The sequence below is a fragment of the Cynocephalus volans genome, chromosome 4, assembly GCF_027409185.1.
Source record: "Cynocephalus volans isolate mCynVol1 chromosome 4, mCynVol1.pri, whole genome shotgun sequence".
Classification (NCBI taxonomy): Eukaryota; Metazoa; Chordata; class Mammalia; order Dermoptera; family Cynocephalidae; genus Cynocephalus; species Cynocephalus volans.
The window spans coordinates 161980785-162006280 of record NC_084463.1 but is presented as its reverse complement, the minus strand read 5'-3'; the positions used below and the strand labels follow the sequence as shown (position 1 = coordinate 162006280).

At 40.2% G+C, this 25496-nt stretch overlaps 1 protein-coding gene across 1 annotated transcript in view; it reads right to left on the bottom strand.

The window, feature by feature from the left end:
* TOP6BL (TOP6B like initiator of meiotic double strand breaks) overlaps window positions 1-22094 on the bottom strand; it is an 85259-nt gene extending 63165 nt beyond the window's left edge. Inside the window, exons 1-3 of the mRNA XM_063095177.1 lie at window positions 22065-22094; window positions 20043-20181; window positions 13445-13498 (exon numbers count right to left, since the gene is read on the bottom strand). Of these exons, the coding sequence (XP_062951247.1) occupies window positions 13445-13498; window positions 20043-20181; window positions 22065-22094 (223 nt within the window). The remainder of the gene's footprint in view (window positions 1-13444; window positions 13499-20042; window positions 20182-22064) is intronic.
* Between the last annotated feature and the right edge of the window lie 3402 nt (window positions 22095-25496).

Genomic DNA, 25496 nt, shown 5'->3' with positions numbered 1-25496 from the left:
ACTCAAAATGGACCATAGACATAAACATAAAATCCAAAACTAAAAATCTTTTAGAAGAGTACACAGAAGAAAATCTTTGTGAATTTAGGTTAGGTAAAGATTTCTTAGATATGACACCAAAAGTATGATCTATAAAAGAACAAAATGATAATTCTCACTTCATAAAAATTGAGAACTTCTCTTCTAAAGACACTGTTAAAAGAATGAGAGGAAAAGCCAAAGACTGGGAGAAAATATTTTTCAAATCATGTATCTAATATAGGACTTTTATCCAGAATATATTTTTTTAAATTCTCAAACTTCAACAAAAAGAAAACAAAGAACCCAATTAAAATATGATAAAAACATTTTAATATATACTTTACCAAAGGTAATATATATATGGTAAGTAAGCATAATCTCTCTTACATGTGGAATCTAAAAAAGTCAAACTCATAGAAACAGAGATTATATGGGTGGTTTACCAGGGGTTGGATAGGTGGGGGAAATGAAAAGATGTTGGTCAAAAGGTTCAAACTTACAATTATAAGATGAATAAGTTCTGGAGACATAACGTACAGCATGGTGACTACAGTTAATAATAATGTATTGTAGACTTAAAATTAGCTAAGAGAGTAGATCTTAAGTATTCTCTCTCTCTCACACACACAAAGGTAATGCTGTAAGCTTAATTAGGTATGTTGTGAAAATCATTTCACAAGGTATATGTATACCAAAACATCACCTTGGATATATACAATTTTTGTCAATTGTACCTCAGTAAAGCTGAAGCAAACACATTACAATGTATCTGCTTATTCTGTGTAATAAATAAACTTATTTATTATATTGCCCTTTGTTATTTTATGTATTTAAACAAATATTTAAAATTTTTAACTTTTTAAAATATGTTTTCAAACACTTATTGAGTACTCACTGTATGGCCAACACTGGCTAAACACTGGCGATATATGGATTAAGACAAAAACCTCAAGAAGTTCATGGTCTAAACATGCATAAACAGATCATCATGCATAAACAGATCATTTTACTGAGTGAGAATCAATTATAGGGTAGTGGCTAAAAGCAGGGACTTTGAAGTCTGGCAACTTTGAAGATGATGGATTTGAGGGGCCAAGACTAGAGATAAGACCAATTAGAAAATTACTGCAGGCAAGACTAATGAGATTCTGAATCAGGACAATGATAAGGATGGAGTAAACTGGGCACATTCAATAAATAATTAGGAGTTAAAATCAGCAAGGTTTTGAGATTGAATATGAATGCATGAAAGAGAAAACTGAAGAAAATCTCAGACCACTTGGCTGGATAACTACTTGGATAGTGATAAAGGAAATAAACTTGGAGGAGGGTAAGGCTTTGGGGAGAATATGGCAAATTAAATTTTAGACATGCTCAACTTGAGGTACATGTGGAAATTCAAGTGATTACTCTTAAAAAGTTTAGGTAAGAAGGTAATGGAAAAAGAGAGAACAGATGCTAGCAGAGGGAAACAAAGGGTATGTGTGGAGGGGAAATCTAAGTAGGATTTTTACTTAAATATGTGAAAGTTAGACAGTTATCTTGATCTCTATAACAGACCCTGTTAGATGTGATTAAGTTATGCACCTTCTCACAAGAAAAATGCACATATACACGAAATTCTGAAAAAAAATTTTAATTAGATCAAAGACCCTAAGTTAAAGACCTCTTTTATAGACTGATTAGAAACATGGACAGAAAGAGATTAAAGCTATAAAAAAGATGACCAATAAATTCATTAATTCAACAAATATTTATTCAGTGCTCACTATATACCAGACATTGTGCTGGGCTCTGGAAATACAGGGGTGATGAAGGCAGACTATATCCCTCTCTCATGGAGCTTACATTCTAATTGGGAAAGACAATAAACAAACAAATACAATGTCCCCCCCAAAAAAGATTCCTAAAGAATGTGATAGGTGCTATTTTAATGAATTTATTTATTTATTAATATATATATTTTTTACATTCTAAGATGTTGTTGCAGAGTACTTGGGGGGAGGGGGAGAGGGGAAAAGGGAAGGAAATAGGGTGGGAGGTAGGAAGGAGGGGTCATTGGTTGAAGCTTGTGGCACCCTCCTCATTCTGACAGGGGAGACCAGTGGGCTTCCAGCAGCAGCTCAGTCACTGCTGGGCTAGATGCAGATTTCAGGAGGGTGTGGCTGAAGCCCTTGGTCCCCCACCACCCCAGCTTGGGAGCCTAGGGTGTTTCCAGCAGTGGCTCAGTGGTCATCACTGGGCTTGATGTGGACATTGGGGGACATGGCTGAGGCCCTCGGCCCCCCACATCCCTGACTCGGGCACCCAGGGTGCTTCCTGTGGTGGCTCTGAGGTCATTACTGGGCTGGATGTGGTTGTCAGTAGGGTACAGTTGATGTCCACAGCCCTCCCCATCCCCTGGCTTGGGAGCCCAGGGGCCTTCTGGTCCTTCTAGGTTTTATAGGTATTCTTTGGTGGTGTTGGACCTTTAATAGTTAATATCAAACTTTCTCTGACCTGTGGGTATTTTGTTTTTTCTTTCAGTTCTGTGTTGGATTATTTGTTGTTCCCACCACTTAAACTCTGCCCTGGAACTAATTGTTCTCCTTTCCTTGCTTTTAAAATGGGAGAGCTTTCTGTGGGGACCAGAACTTGAGCCCTGTGGTTGAGCTAAATTGCTGCTTTGCTGCTGATTCCCTGGGGAAGGGTTTTTGTGCAGCTCAGGTTTTAATTGTTGACCTTGTATGTACTTCCTGGTCTTGTGAGGTCTGGTACACCTGGGTTTTGTAGAAACTCTGGTCTGGACCTGAGTCTTTTCAGCAAACTGCACCCCATACAGTTCTATATTCCTGACCAGTCTCCAAATCTGCACTGACTACGGGATAGATCAGCTGTCCATGCTGTGCCCCAGTGTTCCCCCAGTAGGCCCGTCTCTCCCACCACCCATACTCCAAACAGTTCCCATGGGATGGGCCATGTGCCAGTCCCTTGTGATGACTCATCATCCTCTAAGTGGCTCCTTTTTTCAGTTGTCTGTGGCTCCTCACTCCAATCCAATGTGGGTCCACGGGAACCCACATTGGTGGCCTGGGGGCCACCTAGGCCCTCTTCTCCCCTGCCACCTCCAAGTAACTTCATACAAAGGGCACAGTTGCAGCTTTTGCTAGCTCCCACTCTGAATGCTCACCAGCTCCAGCCGTGAAGTGGCCATGGCTCGAAATGGTAGGAACAATCCTCTCATTGTGGCTTCTCCTGCCTTCATGAACTCTATAGGTCTCTCCTCCTCTTCCCCTGAGCTCTAACTGCCCCATCTTGGCTGTCATTGCTTTTGAATAGTTGATGTGTGGGAGAGAGTGACACTGGGGACCATCTGTTCCGCTATCTTGACCAGAAGCCTCTGATAGGTGCTATTAAAGAAAAAACTGAGTAATGAGGTAAACTACTTTAATAGGGTAGTCAGGGAAGGCTTCTCTGAAGAGGTGATATTTGAGCTGAAATATAGAAATGGAAGTGAACCAGAAGTCACATAAAAAACTAGGGAAGGAACATCTCAAGCAAATGGAGCAAGTACAAAGGCTCAGAGATGAGAAAGGGCTTGGTGTGTGTCATTTCTTGGAATAGAAATGAGGCCAATGTGGCCGAAGTACAAGTGACCTTAGGAAAGAATAAGTTTATTTATTTTTTCTTTCTTTCTTTCTTTCTTTTTTTTTTTTTTTAGGAAAGAATAGTTTAATATAAGGTTTGGAGAGGCAGAAATGATTCAGTCTTCTGGTTTATGATGAGAAGGTATACTTTTTCAAAGTTGCAATGGTAATATTGGTGAGTTTTGACATAATCTACTTATATTCTTTAATGTTTACTCTGATTGCTGTATAGAGAACGGACCTGAAGCTTAGGAGCTAGGATGGCGATGAGGGGAAGGGAGATGAAGCAGTCAAAGGCATAAACGGAAGCCTTGAGCACTTTCTATGTTCCAGGCACCATGGAAATTATTTAAAATATAGTTTCTCATTTTAATCTTCCTAACAACCCTGAGTGTTGTTATTCACACTTTACAAATGAGAAAACTGAGGCACAAGGAGGTTACGTAATTTGCCCATTATCACAAAGCTGGTAAGTGGCTAACCAGAATGATTTTAAATCTCACAGTCATATGCTCTTCCTCTAATTCCTCTAAATTTTTCTGCCTTTTAAGCTATCCATTCATTCAACAAATAATTTTTGACTACCTGCTGTGTTCAAAGCATGATGAAAGATACAAAATTCAGGATAGACACCAAATTAAGCAATTTTAAAAAGTGATTGAAAATACAATAACGTCGAGTGGTAAAATATGTTACTAAGCTCTATACTGATTCTAAGTTTGTTAAAAAAGAAAACCAACCATATTAGATATGTTTGACATATGTTTTAGGCTTGTGTGTAATTACTAGTAGAAAAACACTGGATGAAAAATGTCTCAATGTTAACAATGATTATCTTTGAATGGCAGATTGATGAGTGATTTTTATTTTTCTTTATATTTTACTGCATTTTTCCAAATGTTCTACAATGAACTTGTACTCATTTTATAATTATAAATCAATGATTAAAATGTAAAAATACAACAGAGGTTAATGTTGATGGGGTTTCAATAGAATGGTGAAAGGATCCATTTATAGGGACTAAGGAATTGATTAAATGGGAATAGGTATGAGCAGTGAGGAGAGATTGCTCCCTTAAGTTTACGTGGGAAAGGAGAAAATTTTGCAGGATTGAGGATTGATTATTTTTTGTTTCTTGTTTTGTAAAAATAGGGAAGACTTGATAACACTTGTGCATCGGGTGAACAAGCCAGCAGTAGACAGGCAAAGATTTAAATAGCAAAAAGTGAGGTGACATAAGACTCAACAGGAAGGAACTAGGTAGGGTCAAGAGAAATCGCACATTTATCTCTTTTAAAGCATGAGAAATACTTCTGAAGTACAGAATAGGAATATAATTCATGCTCATTTAAGTGATGTGATACTTCTGCACAGCAAAGGAAACAATTAGCATAGTGAAGAGAAGACTTACAGATCTGGAGAAAATATTTTCAAGCAATACTTCTGATAACGGGTTAATATCCAAAAAATATAAGGAATTCAAAAACTCAACAGCAAAAAAAAGTGCAATTAAAAAATGGGCATAGAACATGAATAGATATTTCTCAAAAGACAAACTGTCAACAAATATATGAAAAAATGCTCAGTATCACTAATCATTAGGGAAATACAAATTAAAACCACAATGAGATATCACTTCACCTGTCAGAATGGCTATTACCAAAAGATGAACAATAACAAGCAGTGGTGACAATGTGGAGAGAAGGGAACCATTGTATACTGTTAGTGGGAATGTAAATTAGTACAGTCATTAAGGAAAACTGTATGGAAGTTCCTCAAAAACCTAAAAGTAGACTTACCATATGATCCAGCAATCCCACTTCTGAGTACATACACTAAGGACTTGAAATCAGTATGTCAAAGAGATATCTATACTGCCATGTTCACTGCAGCATTATTTACAATAGCCGAGTTATGGAATCAACCTAAGTGTCCTTCAGTGGACGAATAATAACGAAAATGTGGTATATATACACAATGGAATACTATTCGGCCTTAAAAAGGAAGGAATTCCTGTCAACCTTCCCAGTAAAATAGAAGATAGAGTGTCAGGTAGTTTGGAACATATACTATAAAACTTATAAAAAAGGATAAACAAGATAAAAGAATGATTAATGAATAACCCCAATAAAATTAGAAATTCTACTTAAATTTGTAGTGTACCCAACACTCAGTTTTATGATTCGCACTAGCAACACGGCAGCTTGGAAATAAGAACGGAAAAAGCAAACAATGTGGATTACCCAAGCTTGGAGATTGATAAGAAGGGAAAGGGAGAAAGTCAAGGCAGCAGGGGATTATACTGTGTAAAGTGGCTAAGGATGGGTAGAGAGAGAGAATGGGTGTCAGTATAGAGAAGAGGGAAGTAAAGGGGAAATAGGAGTTCAAGAAACTTCAATTTCATATGATCACTTTTTAAAAAATAAGATAAAATTCACATACCATAAAATTCACCATTTTAAGTGTAAAATTCAGTGGTTTTTAATATATTCACAAAGTTATGCAACCATCACCACCATCTAATTCCAAAATATTTTTATCACCCCCCAAAAACCCCTCATACCTATTTAATAATAACTCTCATTCCTTCTTCCTCCCACTAATTCACTTTGGATGTGAAATTGCCTGTTTTGGACATTTCATATTAATGAAATCATACAACATATGGACTTTCCTGTCTGGCTTCTTTCACTTAGCATGTATTCAAGGTTCATCCATGTTGTGGCATGTATCAATACTTTGATCTTTTTTTTATTTGCTAAATTTTAATTTTATTAATATTAATTTTTAAATGCTATGATGCTGCTGCAGAGCAGTTGGGAGAGGGAGGGAGAGGGGAAAGGGGAAGGAAATGGGACCGAAAGAGGAGGAAGGAAGAGGGGTGTGATTGAGGCCTGTGGCATCCCCCACATTCCCACACGGGAGACCAGTGGGCTTCCAGCGGTGCCTTGGTTATTGCTGGGCTGGGTGCAGATATCAAGGGGGTGTGGCAATAGCCCTCGCCCCCAACCACCCCAGCTCAGGAAACTGGGGCTCTTCTTGCTGAGGCTTGCTGGTCGTCACTGGGCTGGTTGAGTGTGGGGGGGGCATGGTCGAGACCCTTGGCACCCTACTGCCTGGGCTTCAGAGAGCCCAGGGCACCTCCTGCAGTGGCTTTGTAGTTGCCGCAGGGCTAGTTGCTCATGCTGGGTGGGAGGCATGGATGAGGCCCTCAGCCCCCGACCACCCCAGCTCAGGTGAGCCCGGGGCACCTCCTGCGGTGGCTCAGTGGTCATTGGTGGGGTGGTTGCACTTGTCGGCGGGGGGGGGGCCAAGGCCTGAGGCCCCCATCCTCGGGACTGGTTGCAGGTGTTGGGGGGCATGGCCAAGGCCCCCAGCCCTTCCCTCTTCCTGGCTTGGTTGCCCAGGGAACTTCCAGTCCTTCTAGGTGTTATAGGTGTTCTTTGGTGAAATGAGACCTTTACTAGTTATCAAACTGGTTGTGGGTACTTTGTTTTTTCTTTCAGTTCTGTGTTGGATTATTTGCTGTTCCCACCACTTAAACTCTGCACTAGAACTAATTTGTTGTCCTTTGCTTACTTCTAAAATAGGGAAACTTCCTGAGGGGACCAGTACTTGAGCTCTGTGGTTGAGCTAAATTGCTGCTTTGCTGCTGATCCCCTAGGGAAGGCTTTTTGTACAGCTCAGGTTTTAATATTTGACTTTATAGGTACTTCCAGATTTGGTGAAATATGATGCACCTGGATTGTATAGAAACACTGGTCTGGGCCTGAGTCTTTTCATCAAACTGTACCCCTTGCAATTCTATATTCTTGATCAGTCTCCTCCAAGTGGTCCTGCACTGATTGGGGGGCAGATCAGCTGTCCTTGCTGTGCCCCAGAGTTCCCCTGGTGGGCCCATCTCCCCCACCGCCTGTGCTGCAAACACTTCCCATGGGACGGGCCATGCTCCAGTCCCTTGTAATGACTCACCAGCCTCTGAGTGGCTCCTTTTTTTCAGTTATTGTGGCTCCTCAGTCCTATATGGGTCCACAGGAACCCTGTTAGTGGTACTGCTGGCCTGGAGACCACCAAGGCCCTCTTTTCCCCTGTTGCCTCCAAGCAACTTCATCCAAAAGGCATAGCTACAGCTTTTGGCTCCTGCTCCAAGTGCTCAGCAGCTCCAGCCTTAAAGTGGCCACTACAGGAAACAGTTGAAGAGGTTTTTTCTTTCTCTCATCGTGGCTTCTCCCACCTTCATGTACTCCATAGGTCTCTCCTCCTCTTCCTCAGAGCTCTAGTGGCCCCAGCTTCGCTGTCATTGCTTAATAGTTGTAAATCGGTTGATTTGTGGGAGAGAGTGATGCTGGGGACTGTCTAGACCACCATCTTGACCAGAAGCCCTACTACTTTGATCATTGTTATGGCTAAATAATATTCAATTGTACAGACACAGCACATTTTGTCCCTCAATTGACAGACATCTGTGTTATTTCTACTTTTTGGCTATTACGAATAACACTGCTATAAATATTTGCATATATATTTTTGTGTGGACATTGCTGGGTAACATGATAAGTCTATGTTTAGCTTTTTGAGGAGCTTCCAAGGTATTTTCCAAAGTGGCTACACCATTTTACATTCCTACCAGCAATGTATGAGGCTTCCAATTTCTGTAAGTCTTTGCCAAAATTTGCTATTTTCTGGTGTTTTTTTAAAAAAACATTATAGCCATACTAGTGTAAGTGAAGGGGTGCCTCGTTATAGTTTTGGTTTGCATTTTCCTAATGACTAGTGAGGCTGGGCATCTATCTTTTCATGGACTTATTGGCCATTTGCATATCTTCTTTGGATAAATGTTGTCTTAGTCTGCTCAGACTGCCATAATAGACCACTGACAAATGGCTTAAACAAGAGAAATGTATTTGTCACAGTTTTGGAGGCTGGGAAATCCAAGATCAAGGTGCCAGTCAATTCAGTTACTGGCAAAGAGCTCTCTTCCTGGCTTTCAGATGGTCACCTTCTTCCTGTTTCCTCAGTTGGCCTTTCCTCAGTGGGTGCCCAGGAGGGACAGAGTGAGAGAGACAGAGAGAGATCTCTCTCTTCCCCTCTTTATAAGGCCACTAATCCCATCATGAGGATCCAACCCTCATGACCTAATCTAACCCAACTTACTTCCCAAAGGCCCCATCTCCAAATACCATCACATTGGGATAGGACTTCAACATATGAATTTTGGGAAAACACAAATATTTAGTCCATAACAAATGTCTATTCAGATACTTTGCCCATTTTTCAAGTAGGCTATTTGGACTTTTATTGTTGAGATGTAAAAGTTCTACATGTACTCTGGATACTAGGCGCTTATCTGTAGATTGTCTTTTCAATTTTTTGTGCTGAGGTTTGGGACTAAAGACTTTTTCCCCTCAGCTTTTTGAGGTATAATTGATCTTTTCATCTTCCTGATAGTGTCTTTTGAAGCACAAGAGTTTTTAGTATTGATAAAGTCTGATTTATCTATTTTTCCTTCAGCTGATTGGGCTTTAATGTCATAGCTAAGAAAATACTGCCTAATCCAAGATCATGAAGATTTATACCTACGTTTTTTTTGAAGAATTTTATAATTTTAGGTCTTTGATCTGTTTTGAGTTAATGTTTATATATGATGTCATCTACCCACTTTTCAGAATGTATTTACTGGCTAACCATAATGTCTACTCGGAAAAAAAAAGTCCCCTCTTCCCATACCAGCCAAATTCACCACTATAGGTAGCCAACTCCTCCAGTGTTCCCAGCTGAGGAAACGAAAGCTGCGATAACCTAAAAGACCAGAGTTGGAACAGTAAGCGCCAGCTGATTACTCAATGAAGTCTAACAACAGTTCAAAGATTTTAAGCCAAAGCAGGTACAAGGCAGGCTATCTCCCACTGCTGAATAAAAGTAGTTATATACCATGCCCAGCCAGGGTACGAATCAACTCTCAGGATCTCTAATAATGAGTTTCCCTTTTCTTCTTCTTTTACCTACCTAAGTTTGAAAAGAAAAGGAATATGAAGGAACTTCAAAAAGTTCATGGTAAGATTCGTATTATCTTTTAATTCTATTTTTCTGTAAATTTTTTGAAGTATCCTTGTATGTCAGAGTTCAAAAGTAAAAGGATTGTGTCAGGGTTGAGTATAAACCACTCCTGTCGTTTCCATACCCTTCCCTGTCACATCATATCTTGAACATATTCTCAATAATGAAGTGCAATTAGACAAATGTAAAAGAGAAAAAAGTAAAGAAGTATTAAGGAAACAAAAGAAGACAGAAATCCATCTGTTTTAGCTTCTCTTAATCTTCAATCAAGCTTTCTAAAATCTTCCCAAGTGTGAGGCAAATTTGGCAGGAAGAAATTATTTAGAATGCATCAAAATCTTTTTTTTTTTTTTGTGACCAGCCGCACCGCGCTTACCCAGCGAGCGCCCCGGCCACCCCTATATAGGATCTGAACCGCGGCAGGAGCGCTGCTGCGCTCCCAGCGCTGCACTCTCCCAAGTGCACCACAGGGTCGGCCCTCAAAATCTTGATAAAGTGTGGTCTCATAGAGTTTAATGGATAATCACTGACCTATGAATCCACAAACTCTTCCCTTACTTCTAAACTTAGTATAGGAGGATGAGGTAAGTCTCAGTTTCCTCATATGTGAAACAGAAACAGTGATAACACGTATGTCTGACCTACCTCTCAAGAATGAGTGAGATCATGTCTACAAAATGAGCTCCTGAGGGAAAGTGTGTTAGATAAGTTCTGAGCCTTAGAGCTGTTGATCTTGTAAGATATAAAGTTATAATAGATTCTTATTCTATAAACACAAGAATCTCAGATTTTTCAAAAAAACTTGATGAAGTCAGACATTCAAGAGTTCACCCTTGTGAGTTTCTCACTCACTGTTGAGAATGCCTGGACTTATCAATCTCTCTCTTACAAATGAAAAGCACCACTCCTCACTTCTTTTCCCAACAAATTAACAAAGAGGACAAAACTAAACTTGAAAGAAAAAAAACCAAAAAACAAAACAGAAAGTCTCCCTGACACCAAAAGGGTGGAGTACAGGAAGAGGTAAAAACTCTTAACTCTTATGGTTATGTCATAATCACATACCCATACATTAACAGCAAAGCAGTCTTCTCTACTTACAAGGACTGGTATTCCTATCCAGAAAAAACATAAAAAAGACTGCAAATTTTCTCACTTGTGAAAACACTCGAACACTTTTTTAAATGATTTGCCAAACTGTATTTTACTAAAGAGCTAAATCATGTCAATAAACATGGGAATGAGGAGGAGATATTTTTAAAAGATAAAAAATAAAAAGAATATTAATAGAAAAGACAGGAAAAAAAACAGCAAAATAAAGAGACCTATAAACATGGCTTTCTTCATATTCCCACATCTCATTACTTTCCTTTCTTTTTTTCTTCATTTGAATAGAGATGTGATAGGAAGTAGCTTGTAGGCCTGAGCAAGTAACACAAACTGAAACAATCATGTTTCACTAAATAGATATTTATGATAGAAGTAGTTCTACATAAATGGATAAGTATATATATATAAATGGATATATAAGCAGGATTATAGATAAGTGAATAAATAAACAATGCAGAATAGAAGTACACCTATTAATACGAATTAATGAGAATTTTTAAACACATAAGAATTTATCAATCTTAATGGGCATCATTCTTCAAAGTAGAGGGGATTATTCTAATTGATAGAAGGCCTCAAGTCTGGTCTAAGGTATTTTATTCTCATAATAAATAGGGAATCATTAAGGGAGGAACATAAAGCTATGTTTAAATTAATTTAATAAATAATAATTATAAAGGTGGAATTAACAAAAAAAATTCAATTAGATTAGATAAAAGACAAAAGAAAAAGGAGAAGCCTTTTCCCCGCAAAAAAGCCAAGATTTTTAACCCTGGAGAATTATGAGACTGTTAATGTAACTGAAAGGAATGATGACATTACACAATTAGTTTCAGGAAAATGAATCTCATTTAAGACATGTCACACATGATATTTCAGAGGAACTCTCAAATGGAATAGTCTAACTGAAAATCAAAGCTATTCCATTGGAAGGTAGGAGACATGTCCGTGATAGAGAAGGAAAAAATAAGTCTTATCAGCACAGAAACAATAGTTAAAATCTTAGCAATAGAACAGATGTCTGAATTGAATGTAGAATAATGATGCAGAATAATGAAGGGAAGAAAGGCATATTGGTGACTGAACTTTAGGGAATATCCTCTGAGTTACCAGAGAAGCATCTTGAGCATACACCTCCATTATGGTACCTCTCACACTGCATTTTATTTGCAGAGCTGCCTCTCCTTCCCATGACTTCCTTGTGGCAAGGCAGATGTTCAACAAAACTTTACTGAATAAATATGAATAGTTAAGGACCAGAAAAGAAAAAAAAAAAAAAAAAAAGACCATAAACCATTAGAGAGGTAGGAGAATAGGGAGATTACCTTGGTCATTGTTTATTAATCTGGCTCAAATAAAATACCCAGAAATGTGAGCCTATTTTGTACAGGAATTGATTTGAAGTGTTCCAGATCCAGAGAAAAAGTACCTTGATACAACCCTGATAGAACAGATTGAAGAATAGAGAAAACTGAAGCTAGATGGCTCTACAACAGTCCAGTGCCCCTAAAGAGAGGTGAGACCTTATTTTAGGCATGGAGAGAAATCAACAAAGCAATGAAGGCAGCAACATAATTAAACTGAATTCACAGGGATACTATTAATTTTGTATAGATACATAATTCTTCAGCATCTAGAAATCTGATGATTAATGAATCAACTGCCATAGATTCCCTGATGAAGCTAATTAAACAGTGTAAAGATTAGTGGATGGACCAATTTAAAGCAGTTTGCTAATAACTTACAGGTGCTACATGAATCCTAAATAAATAATAATAATAATACGGGCATAATTAATGGTGCATAAGCCAGAAAGCTAAGGGATTCAAGTCTTAATCTTGGCTAATATCCTTTGTGAGCTTTAGTGAGTAATTTTTGTTACTAATTAGTAAGAATAAATAGCATTATTGAGTGGGAGTTAGTATTACGAGCCCTAACAGCTGGAGAGAAGACTTTTTTTAAAATTATTTTTTAAAATTAACAACTCATGAGGAAAAACAGGTCCATTGGATAATATTTATGAATCAAACAACCACAGAGGATAAAAATGAAAGCATAACAGTTCTCAGATCACTTTCGTCTCCTTAAAATAAATGTTATGCCCTTTGGCTTGTAGTATTCTTAAGTCAAAGGAAAGAAGTTCTTAAAACTAAGATCACCAAAAGCTCCTCAACCGTAACAACTTTGGCATATAATGTGGAAAACAGTATTAATACTAGCCAAAATCATTTATGGTAAAAATATTCTCCACCCATCCTTTCTTTGAAGTAGATGGGAACAAATACATTACTAAATTTTTTATTTTACATCTGCGAAAATTTTGCCTGGGGTTGTATAAAAAGCATTCAGAAAAGCTACAGTGACCTAGTGATCTTTTCCATCTGTATCTACACAGTTTTATAGATCAGCTTTCAGTAGAGTTGCCAGATAAAATGCAGGAAAAATTATTGCATGAGACAAACTTATACTAAAAAATTATTCATTGTTTATTAAAACTTATATTTAAGTGGGCATCTTGTATTTTTATTTAGTAAATTTGGCAACCCTGTCTTTCAGTATAAGTGTTTCAGAAAATACCAAATTCACTGTCAGGAAGAGATTCAGTCTCATAGAAGTGAGTAATTCTTTACCTTTTAGGAACTTCTTGAGAACCAAGTCACCATAAATGCTTCCTGCAGAAGCTACTGTAAGAAACAGAATACAAAGAAATATCACAAATAAGACAATTAAATGGATTTTGTTTAAAGAATCAAATGGGAGTCTGAAAACATTGCTTACAGATGCAGAACATAAAAAAAAAGTGACTATTACTAATGAGTTCAGTAAAAATGGAAACACCAGAGAAGCACACTATGAGGTTACAATGACTGGGGGCAGAAAAACTTCTTAGAGATGATAACCAAACAGCAAGTCTTTTCACCTGTATTCAACACCTACCTAGAATTAACACCAGGACTGCCTCTTTGGATGCTAGTATAGCTGATAGAAAAGGATTATGGGAAGACTGCAAATTGCACCTATTAATCAGAGTATATCATGCCAATAACTCATATTCCAGTACAAGATTCAATTAAAATGTTGGCTTTTCTTTTAACCAATTTTACTCTTAAATAGAAAGACTTTACTGGGCTATCAGGAAAGAATTCTCTGTACCTAGAGTTCTAAATCTAAACATTAGAACATTTAGAGCAATAATCCTTCAGGGCAGAGGGTAAGGGAGGAAGCAGGTACCTAAGAGGAGAAAAAAAATCAGAACCACCTGGAGGCTTTTTTTGCTCCCAAATTGAACACACTCTTCCCCAGAGAGATGTGACCCATGGTTAAGGATTTAAGAATCACTGCCCTAGGAACCAACAGAAATGTGTCTATCCCTCAGAAAATGTGTATTCTTCAGGAAGGGAAAAAAGGTTGAGAATCACAGGACACCATTCTCTGAATGTGTGCAGTCCAATACAGTCACCACTAGCTTTATGTGGGTATTTAAATTTAACTAAATTAAATTAAAAATTCAGTTCCTCAGTCACTATAGCCACATTTCAAATGGTCAGTAGCCACATGTAGCTAATGGATCGTATACTAAACATCACAGCTTAGAACATATCCATCATCACAAAAAGTTCTATTGAACAGTAATGCTCTAGATTTCCAGATCTCCAGATTTTAAACAATTCTGGACAAATAATACATACTTCAAAAGGCCTGAACCCAAGTAGCATGGAACATGAAGACAGTCTTTTTTTCCCCTCTCTCTTATTGTTCCTCACAGGCATACACTGGCTCTAACATAAACGAGAGTGGGTCATTGGGACAGGGATGGCAGGTGGTGGCAGGCCTAAACTAGTGCTTAGTGAGGAGCTAGAACATTGACAAGGAACAAGAAAAAAACGCAACCCACCCATTTTGTAGTGTGTCCATGATGTTTCTCAACTGTCACACTGTTCCCTCTAACATCCTTTCTTAGTTTTAACAAGTATCATATGAACAATTGCTAAAAACAGGCCACTTCTGGTGAATGTGCTCAGGGAGAACAATCATACCATCTGCTCCACACCCCATCTATCCCCCAATTTTCCAGCTATACTTCTAATGTTTATGCACTAAAGTAAAGTGCTATCCTTCAGATGCAAAGATAGCAGTAGAGACTAATGTTTAAAACACATATTTTTAAAGCAAGCATTCCCCAATTCTCTCTACAGAAGATAATCTTTAAAAAAGGGGAGAGGAGACTATAGTACATAGCATTTCCAAACATTATGTTTCACAGTACAGACTTGCATATTAAAGGTCCTAAGATCTACAGTAAAGAAACCCATTTTAACAAACATTTCCCAAATTTAGATGACTATATATAACTCCTTTCTCATAATGCATATAAACATCCTGTAGCACATATTTTGGGAAATATTGCAATAATATTTAGGGCCTTCAGCAGTTATTGATGGGAAAAACTACTCATCACTCAGCTTTTCACAGATGGATCATTCCAGATATAAAATCTGGCTGGCCGGTTAGCTCAATTGGGAGAGCGTGGTGCTGATAATACCAAAGTCAAGGATTCAGATCTCTGGACCAGCCAGCCAAAAAAGAAAAAGAAAAAGAATCTTCCAGTTTTTTGTAGATTGAATTGTGTCCCCCTAAAAGATATTTTGAAGTACTAACCCCAAGTGCTTGTGAATATGACCTTATTTGCAAATAGATGTAATCAAGTTAAGATAAGGTCATACTGGATTAGGGTAGTTCTAAATCCAAAGACTGGTGTCTTTATAAGAAGCCTATGTTAATACATAGACACAGAGAAATACAGAGGAGAACGTCATGTGAAGATGGGGAGTGATACATCTACAAGTCAAGAAACACCAAGGACTGCCAGCAACCACCAGAAGCTAAAAGATAGACACAAAACAGATTTCTCCCTCAGAGTCTCCAGAAGGAACCACCTCTACTGAGACCTTGATTTTGGATCTCTGGCCTCCAGAACTATGAGAGAATACATTTATTTTGTTTCAAGCCACCCAGTTTATGGTACTTTATTACAGCAGCCCTAGGTAACTAATAAATGGTTCTTCATCATCAGAGATTTCAAACCAAACTCAAATCAAACTCAAAAGACACCACTTCCCACTTACAGGTAAAGATGGCAGATTGAACACACACATCTATTTTCACTCCTTTCTGAAACGTAAATAAAACAATAGAAAAGGGATTTTTTAAAAGCATAAACCCACAAGGATAAAGAATGAGAGGCAAAGATGATTGTTATAAAATTCTAAAACCTGAAAAGCAGGACTAGTAGAAAGGATCTAGGAGATCTGAAAAACTGAAGTATAAAGGGAAAGTGGGAAAGCCACGAAACAACCTGACTTAAACGACAAAATCACCAAAGACTGAGGAATGGCAGTATTAGGAACCTCTGGAAATAGGGGTGAAGTGCGAGCTAAAATAAGGACAGTTGGTTGAAAAATGAATTTAAATAAATCTTTAGATTACCTCCTCAACTGAGCATTCTAGGGATTGGTCCTCCCTAACCCTGGTGCAGTGTAGAGGAGAAGTTAGTCTCTGAAAATGGTAGAAGTGTGGGTCTCTGTGATGAGAATCAAAGTTGTACTAAAAACAAGCATATTACATGAACATAAACACTGAATGCTGAGATACCCAACACACTTCTTTCCCCTCACTCCCAGAATGCTGGCAGTTTGGCTTTTACCCACCTGGTGAAAGACTGGAAGATCTGGCTATCCCAAGAAGAAAGACCTAAAGATACTGACATTGAAGAGAAGAGTGGTTTCCCCAACAAAATGCCCAATTAGATTCACCCTTCAATGATGCTAACAGTTTCAAATCAGCTTTGTGGTCTCTAACTCTTCAAAATAAGCAGACAACCAAGAATTTTAAGATAGCTGAAGAAATCTTCTAACACAAAAAACAGAAACCAGACTGAGTAGAAGAAGCAATGTAAAGGAAACTGGATCTAGGTAGATAAATCAAAACTTAAAAAAAAAATCTTTATATACTCAGAGAGATAAAAGAAGATATTGTAACCATGAAACAATTGTAGGATGCTACAAAATGGCAGCATAAGAAAGGGAGGAAAGAGCTCCTGGAAATAAAAACTGTGGTAGCAGAAATGAGAATACCTATCGAAAGACTGGAAGAAAAACATGAGGAAATTGCCTAGAAAGTAGAAGAGATGAAAAATAGAAAAGATTTTTTTTTTTTTTAAAAAGGTGGGGAGGGGGGGGTGCAGGCTGGTTAGCTCACTTGATTAGAGCAATGTAGTAACACCAAGGTTGAGTTCAGATCCCCATACTGGCCAGCCACAAAAAAAAAAAAAAAAAAAAAAAGGACCAGTCAGTCTAGGAAGTACAGTATCTAAATAATAGAAGTTTCAGAAAGAGCGAGCATTCAAGGGAAAATTCCCCAGAACCAAAGGACATAAGTTTCTTAAAAAGGCCCATTGAGGATGAAAACAGACCCGCACCAAGGCACATCATTGTGAATTTTCAGAACGAGGACCGCAACAGAGACTGCTGGTGCTCACAAATATCCCGTTCTCTTCTTCTGAGTACACCATTAGATTACTTTTTTCAGTCTCCCTTGCAACTGTAGGGCAATTGTGACAATAAGACCAAGTCCCAGCAAATGGAATGAAAGCAGTAGTAATATACATAATTCCCAAGCCTACTCCATAAAATTCTTCCATTTATGAGCTTTGGTCCCTTTCCCCACCTGTAGCTCATTGGAGAGAGCTTAGAACACCTACAGGAGTACAGAGCCACAAGACAAAAACAGCCTGGATCCTGCATGAAACAAAATACTCCCCTGCACACACACATTTTGTGTGAAGCCACTGTATATTTCAGGATGTATCTGTTATAACACTTAGAATTATTTACTATAACCCATACAAGGATAAAGAGGAGATCCTATAAGCTTACAGAGAGGAAAAGAAAAAAGAAAAATAGGTCACATACAGAGTAATCAGAAAGACATTAGAATTTTCAATAGCAATACCTTAAGCTGGAAGACAACATTGCAGTATCATCAAAATTCTGAAGGGAAATGAATTCCAACCTAGAATCCCATACTCAGACAAACTAATGATCAGGTATAAGTGTAGACATTTTTAAGCTTTCGAGAAATTTGCTTCCCAAACACTCTTTTTCAAGAAGCTACTGGACCCTGAGATTCATCAAAACAAGGAGTAAGCCAAAAAGAAAGTATCGGGATTCAGGAGAAAAGAAGGTATCAGGATTCAGGAAACACAAAACCCAACACGAGAAAAACTAAAGAAATACTCTAAATAATGATGAAAGGAGGATCCCAAGATGATAGCTGTGCACCAGATATAGAAGGCATCGACTCAAGATTAGAGCAGGTAAGAAAATTCTGGGGAAGAGTTTTTTGGGAAGATAAAATTGATAGATTATCTGATGTGTTGGAATATATTGAGTAAACTTAGACAAGTGCTGGAAGTTTTGGGGTTGACTAGATGATGAAAACATGCAAAATAAATTAAAATAATTAACCATACAGCTAGATAGAAAGAATAATATCTAGTGTTCTACAGCACTGTAGGGTGACTATAATTAACAACAAATTAGTGTATGGTTTCAATTAGCTATAAAAGAGGATTTTGAATGTTCCCAATACAAAGAAATGATCAATGTTTGAGATAATGGAAAAAAAAATCAGTGACTGCCAGGGTTTCAGGGGAGGAGGGAGGAAGAGAAGGACAGATGAAGAGGTGCTTCACAGAGGATTTTTAGGGCAGCAAAACTATTCTGTGTGACACTATAATGGTGACTACATGATACTATACATTTGGCAAAACCCACAGAACTGTACAACATAAAGAGGGAACCCTAATGTAAAATTAATATTAATATATCAATATTGGTTCATAATCATAACAAATGTACCACATTAATGTAACATGTTAATAACAGGAGAAACTGTGTATGTGTGTGGGGGGGTGGCATGGGAACTACCTGGATTTTCTGCTCAATTTCTCTGTAAACCTAAAACTGCTATAAAGTCTATTTAAAAAAAACAATTGTTAACCGAAGAGAAAATATAAAGAAATCATAGTTTTCTATATGGCTAAACTGTGAATAGCATTTTATGACAACAATAATGAGTAAATATTGGTCTATATTTTTGGTGGGAAAATTGTAACTACATTAGAAGACAGACACATGATAGAGTTGAAGATATGAAAGACAGCTGTCATCCTTTATAGTGGAATCAAGGTATAATGTACCAGCCAGCCGCCAAATCAATCCTGCCACAGTTTATTGGACTAGAATCACTGTACAAGCTAATACAATCATATACAGAACAATCATCGCCTAGCAAAACAGCTAAGTATTTCTTTCATGAGTGATGGGAACTCCCTGCCCAGTCAGAGTAGAGCACCTGCAGAGTAACAGGCAAACCAACCTGGCATACCTATCTTGAGATGTTTAATATTAAGTACACAAAAAGAAGACAAGTCTTTCAGCTCAAATGTGCAAATGTCATATAGAGCCTAGTGTACTATCAGATTTCAACTGGATCCCCAAATGACTCTTTTAAGGTTGATGGGACAACTTCATTCCAAAGGATCCTTCAATAAACCCACACACACCAAAAAAGCAAACAAAAAACTGGCACTTCACAAGTTCAAGGGAATTAGTTGTTTCAGAGCCACTCAACGCATCAGCTTTCTCTCAAGAGAATAGGCAAAAATAATGAAAGAGTAAGAGCCCAGTGGAAGAGTTACTTTCAAACTGACTGCAGGTCAGGATTATCAAAGTATACATCACTCATCATTTTACTTATTTCCCTTTCCTTTATGTTTTTGGCTCTCTTGCTATTGACAAAGTCTGGACATAGAAGAAAAGGTAGGTACACTCAATGTATTATAATTTTGCTATGAAAGAATAGGCTAAAATCAAAAGCAAACAAAATAAAAACAAGAAAACAAAAAAAGAAGAGCAAAAGTGACATTGTTTCTGAACAATTTTAAGCCAGTAAAATAATCCTGTGATAAGTCATTCTACTTGCCTTTCCTGTATGACATATTTGTAAATCTATCACCAGATACTTATTACATAATTGTTTTGAAACTATGGAACAATTCTGGAATAACGTAAAAGATTATAACTGAATGAAATTTTTAAATAAACTATGACATAAAGCATGACAAAACAAAGATAGAAAATCAATAATTTTTCTTCCTTTACTTACTAGTTGTTACACAATGAAGAGCATTTGCCTGGTGCTTAGAATTTAATGCTTCTATGGAAATCACTAGCTTCCCTTCTAGCAATGCTCCCTTTGATACTCCTGCTTGACACTTCCAGTGAATTATTAAATATCTCAAAATCTGAAAAGGGCACAATTCAAAAAAACACAATCTTCTTTAGAATTCATGTTAATAAAAAACTTGTATGCTACAGTTAAATTAATAACCCTGATTTCCCCCAGAATTGTATTCTTGCTTGTAAAGTGTCAGATTTACATTTGTTGAGAGCACAGCATTGTGTCTAAACAGAATAGCTAGACGAGTGACATAAGAAAGGAAAAAGTGAAATTCAACGCAATGCCCAACAAGACAGGAAACTGAGATAATAAATTGCTTTATTGAGAAGATAAGTTCACGTGGAAATAATAATTAGGGAAAAATTAAGTGGGAGTTTGTTTTTCTTGTTTCCTTTTTCCTCCCCAAATAAAAGCCAACATGAAGACTATGAATGAGTGACATCTGGTTATGAATTATCTTTACCTTTCATTAAATCATGGTCAAAATACTATTTAAGTGTGCTCGAGGCAAATGCCTGGGTTTGACTCCCTGAAACGCCAAGTTTAAGCATGTGATCTTGGGCAATTTTCTTAACCTCTCTGTTCCTCAGATTCCTCATCTCTAAAAATGGGGATAAACCTACCACATAGGGCTGCTGCTGAAAATAAACAAATATATGTACAAAATGCTTAACATAGTGCCTGGCGTATAGTAAATGCTTAATAGATATTACCTATTATTTCTAATAAGGTCATCTGCAGTAAAGACTACACGAAATATTTTTAAGTTGAACACGGCTCTGACATGTCTGGATAAAACTTTCAATCTTGATGATACAAATTTAAAATAAAATATATTTAATTTCTATTATTATTTATGAAAGTAGACTCTCACTTCCATACCAAGGCACCACCGGGAAAACTATTACTCCCTTACCTTAAAGGCAGGGAGACCTGAGTAAGAGTACTTGGCGACTAAGATCCTAATTTGTACCAGAGTTTATAACAACGGTTTCCAGACATTTCTAACACTTGCCTTCGTACATCTTGACTTCCTGTGCTCCCTCTGTTAACATTTCCCCACAGTGTCTTTATCTACATTGAAAGAGCAGTTGGGAAAAGAACGCTGGCCTGTGACAGTCCGAGCCCCGGGTTCTATCAGCTCTAAAATCTAATCCTCCAACTTTCTTTGATGATAACAAAGAAGGCAGGAAGACTGGGCACACTCGAAGGTGCCCTGGGAGCCTGTGATTCTATTTCATCTGCCCAGTTTCCCCTACAAGGCCAGCAGATAAGCATCCAATTAGGTAATGGCTAGGAGAGTCCGCAAAGGAGCTGACATCGCGGTGGGGCCGGCGCCAGGAGTTCGTGTCACCTTCCAGGACAGGTGTGGTAAGAGGTGGGCGAGGCCTCCGAACCTCAGCCTTTCATCAGCCAGCTGCTCCTGGACCCAGGAATCTGCACCACACCTCGGCTGACCCGGGGGCCTCGAACTACTCTCCCTCGCTCCATTCTGCGCTGATTGGTTCCCTCGTCCCCTCCCAGCACGCGGTGAGAGGGAAACGCGGGAATCAATTCCTGCCACCTCCGGAGCTAGCACCTGGTTTTGACCCTGAGTGTCCGCTGAGGTTTGGACAACACCACAGCTTTCTGGGCCTCGGAGTTCCCCGCTGAAAAGTGGGGGTGGCACTGTCGCCTCACAGGTGGGCGACATTCCCCTCAACTGAGCAGCTGCTCCTCACAGAGTACCCCGTGAGCATGACTGCCCGCCGCTCCCAGGCCCCGGGGACCGTCTGCTCCTCACACCCTGTGAGAAGAGGGCTGGTTTTCACCCTTTCAGAACATTCTCGAACCTTCCTCCACCTCAAGCAACGTCAGACCCCGCAGCCCAAACTTTGCGGTCTCCTCACAAAGCCCTTCTCCTCAGAAAAGTGGCCTTCTCTGCTTTTTCTCCCTGCCCGGCATCACCTCGCAGACAGCCACGACCGTCCCCTCCATTCCGCGCGGGGAGCGGCAACGACGCCCCGCCAGCGGCAGCGGCTCCTCCTAAGCCCCGGCTTCGACCCGCGCCCGCACCCGCACCCACGCCAGGTCGCGCGCGCCCGTTCCCTCCTGCGCATGCGCGCACCCCGCCGCCCCCCCCCCGCCTGCCGCGCCTGCGCACTCGACGCCGCCCCACCCCCCCGGCCGGGGCCGGAGCCGGAGCCGCAGCCGCAGCCAAGAGCCCGCCGGTGCCGCTGCGGCACGTGGGCGGACGGGTGGGCGGGCTGCCGGGGTGGGAGAGCCCGCAGGCGGCGGCCAGGCCTGGAGGCGAGCGGGAATGAGGCCAGACCGCGACTCCTCCCTCGTCCCGAAGAGAATTTCCCACGGTCCTGTCGAGATGCGGCCCTTAGTCCTTTCCAGAGCGCTTCGACCGCACTCGGCGCTGTCCGGGGCCCTTCCCTCAGCCGGGAAAAGCTGCCGGCTCCGGGAGTGGGATTCGCAAGCAGGTTCTTGGCCCCTAAAACCAGCCTCACCTTCTGCGGGGGCTGCCCCGAGTGCCCCAAGCCAACCACCGGTTCCCAGATTTAGCAAAGAAAAATATCCACACGGCCAATGAAAATTGAATTTCAAATAAACGACTTTGTTTTTGTTTTTAAGTATATCTCATGCAATATTTGGAACATAAAGTATTCGTTAATCTGAAATTCAAAACTGAGCGCCCTGCATCTTATCTGGCATCTCCCCAGCCTAATCCAGGGGGCCCAGCCTGCCCCCCATCCTCTGTTCCCGGGCGGGACCTGGAAGCCTCCACTGCCCAGTTCAGGCCCCTCCCCACCAAATGTGCCAAGGGTAGGAGCTGGCTTTCCTTGGCTCCAGCTAACAAGAGAAGTTCTGGGGTTTTCCAAGAGCATTTCCACCTGGAAGGAAGGAAGGTAGTCCTGCAGCCTCCAGCGGCTCTGGCAGGTTCCGGGAAGGGTATGGTGAGAGGGGCTTGAGCCCATAATTGCTGATGATCTGGCAGCTCGGTCTTCAGGCAGCCAAAGGAAAACGCTGGTGGGAAAGATTCCTGCCTGGCAAAGAGTTGCCCAAGGAGAAAAGTGGGACGGGGTGTTGGCTGCTTTCCTTCGGGGAAAATTCTTCCACCCTAGCTCCAAGAAGCCCGGATTGGACCAGACAGGCTGGGGAGCTGGCAGAGTGCCTGCCCGGTGCACAACCTTGGTGCTACTCCAAAGATCATACCCTTCCAGAGTCTGTGCTCAGCGCTGTTGCTCCCCTGGCTCAAAGGTATATCTACTGGAGAAAGTAGCTTTTATTTCTGGAAAATTTATCATAACCATCAGACAGCTTGCATTTGGGGACTCACTGGAGTCTTCCTCTCCCTTTTTACTTCTCTCTCTCTAGGGTGTCCCCTTTAGGAAGAGGAGTTGGCAAGGGGAAGGGAGCTAACACTATTGAATGACTGCTTCTTGTTGGACACCACTGGCTTTTTACAAGAAGAGTCTCGACCATCTAGTGAGATAATTGTTATTTTTGCTATTTGATGGGTGAGAAACCAAGGCACTGAGGATGGCTTTTTATTTTTTTATCTTATTTATTTATTTATTTTAGAAGATGACCGGTAAGGGGATCTTAACACCTTGACTGGGTGTTGTCAGCACCACACTCACCCAGTGAGCTAACCGGCCATCCCTATATGGGATCTGAACCTGTGGCCTTGGTGTTATCAGCACCACACTCTCCCGGGTGAGGCAAGCGCCGGCCCGAGGATGGCTTTTTAAAATAGTTCCCATTGAGAGTGTTGGCTCAGCAGAAAGTGCTCCACCTTGAGAATGACATTGGGAATGAAAGGTGGAGGAACAGTTGCCAATGGCAAAGTACTTCAGGTGAGTTGGTCGTCCTGGCTTCCAGCCCTTGTCCTGGGAATGAGCTTCAGGGATGAAGGTTCAGTGGAACAGCCAACACCATGTAGAGGCAGAGGAGGCCTAGCAAAGGTAGCCAGGGACACATCTGCCCTCCCTACTGGTTTTAGGCAGAAGTGAGGAAGGAAGTCTTTGATCTGAGGGCCCGCCATGGACTTTCCCAGCATAAATACACTTGCAGTCAGGCAGGGCTTGATGCAGGTTTGAAATTTGGTGAGCGTGGACTCTGTGCTAAGCACTTTTCACTTTTTCTTATTTATCATAAGTAATCCTCCCAACCCTGTAAGGAGGTGTTATCTTCATTTTATAAATGATGAAAATGAAGGTCCATGAAGAGGTCGTATAACACAGTTTGTAAATGTCAGAGCCAGAATCTGAAACAAAAATCTCTTAATCTCTCTTTCCACTCCCCCACAGCTACCCAGTGCATCTCCCACCAGGATGTGACCTGCCTAGCTGCCTGGGAGTTCTGTAGTATGGGAACATTAACATCCCCACACACTCCAGCCCCTCTGTGCAAAAGCCAAGGAGCCAATGAGCTTGGATACCCTCATCTCCCACAAAATAAGACTTGAATGAGCTACAGCTCCCAGTCCTTCTCTCACCTATCAGTGTGTACCCCCATCCTGTTTGCAGTCTAGTAACTAACATGCTGTGGGACTCCACATTATTAAAACATTTTACGTAGACCCCACTGAGAGCAATAGAATATTAGAGCAAGAAGGGACTGTAGAGGTCATCGGTTATCTTCAATACATGATGAAATTTGAGGCCCAAAGAAATAAAATTACATGCCCAAGGTTAAAGTCACTTTAGTCCAACAGGTCAACCAGCCTTTGGATATGGCTCCTTTCAGACCTAACCTTCAGGGTCTTATTAGCACTGTGTTCAGGGGGCCAGTTCTCCCCAGTCATTAGGCTGGGTGACATACTGATTCTGCTTCCATTCCTCCACCAACCTCAGGATTTGAATTACTGTTTCATGTCCACTTCAGACATCCTGTTTATTCCGAGAAGAAAACCCTTATCTGGCCAGAAGAGACCCCACCTGATGAGCCACAGATTGATTCTGACCCAAACCCAAGCGTTTCAGTAGAACCAGAACATTCTAGGGAGTGCTGTCAGATGAACAGTGACATCTTAGGGACTATTAGGTTGTCTTTCTCTTTTGCATGTGACCTTTCTGTGTCTATCATTCCTAGACACTTCTTAGGTCCTACCTTTTTCTTAGGCTCCCTCAGAGCATTCAAACACCCTGAAGAGGTTGTCACAAGGAACTTAGGTGGAAAATATCCCTGAAGTTCCCTTTATCAGGCAGATGCAAAACAAAGTCCATTTGAGGAATTTTTCCCCTGGGAAAGAATCGAGCAACTGTTAAGAGAGGTTCTTTCAGGTACAGACAATTGGAAAGGGTTAACTGCTTTTCTTGGGTCCTGAGCGAAGTCTGCCCCTAACCAGCTACCATAACCGGGTTTCCTGAAATGGAGCAGGTCCCTGGT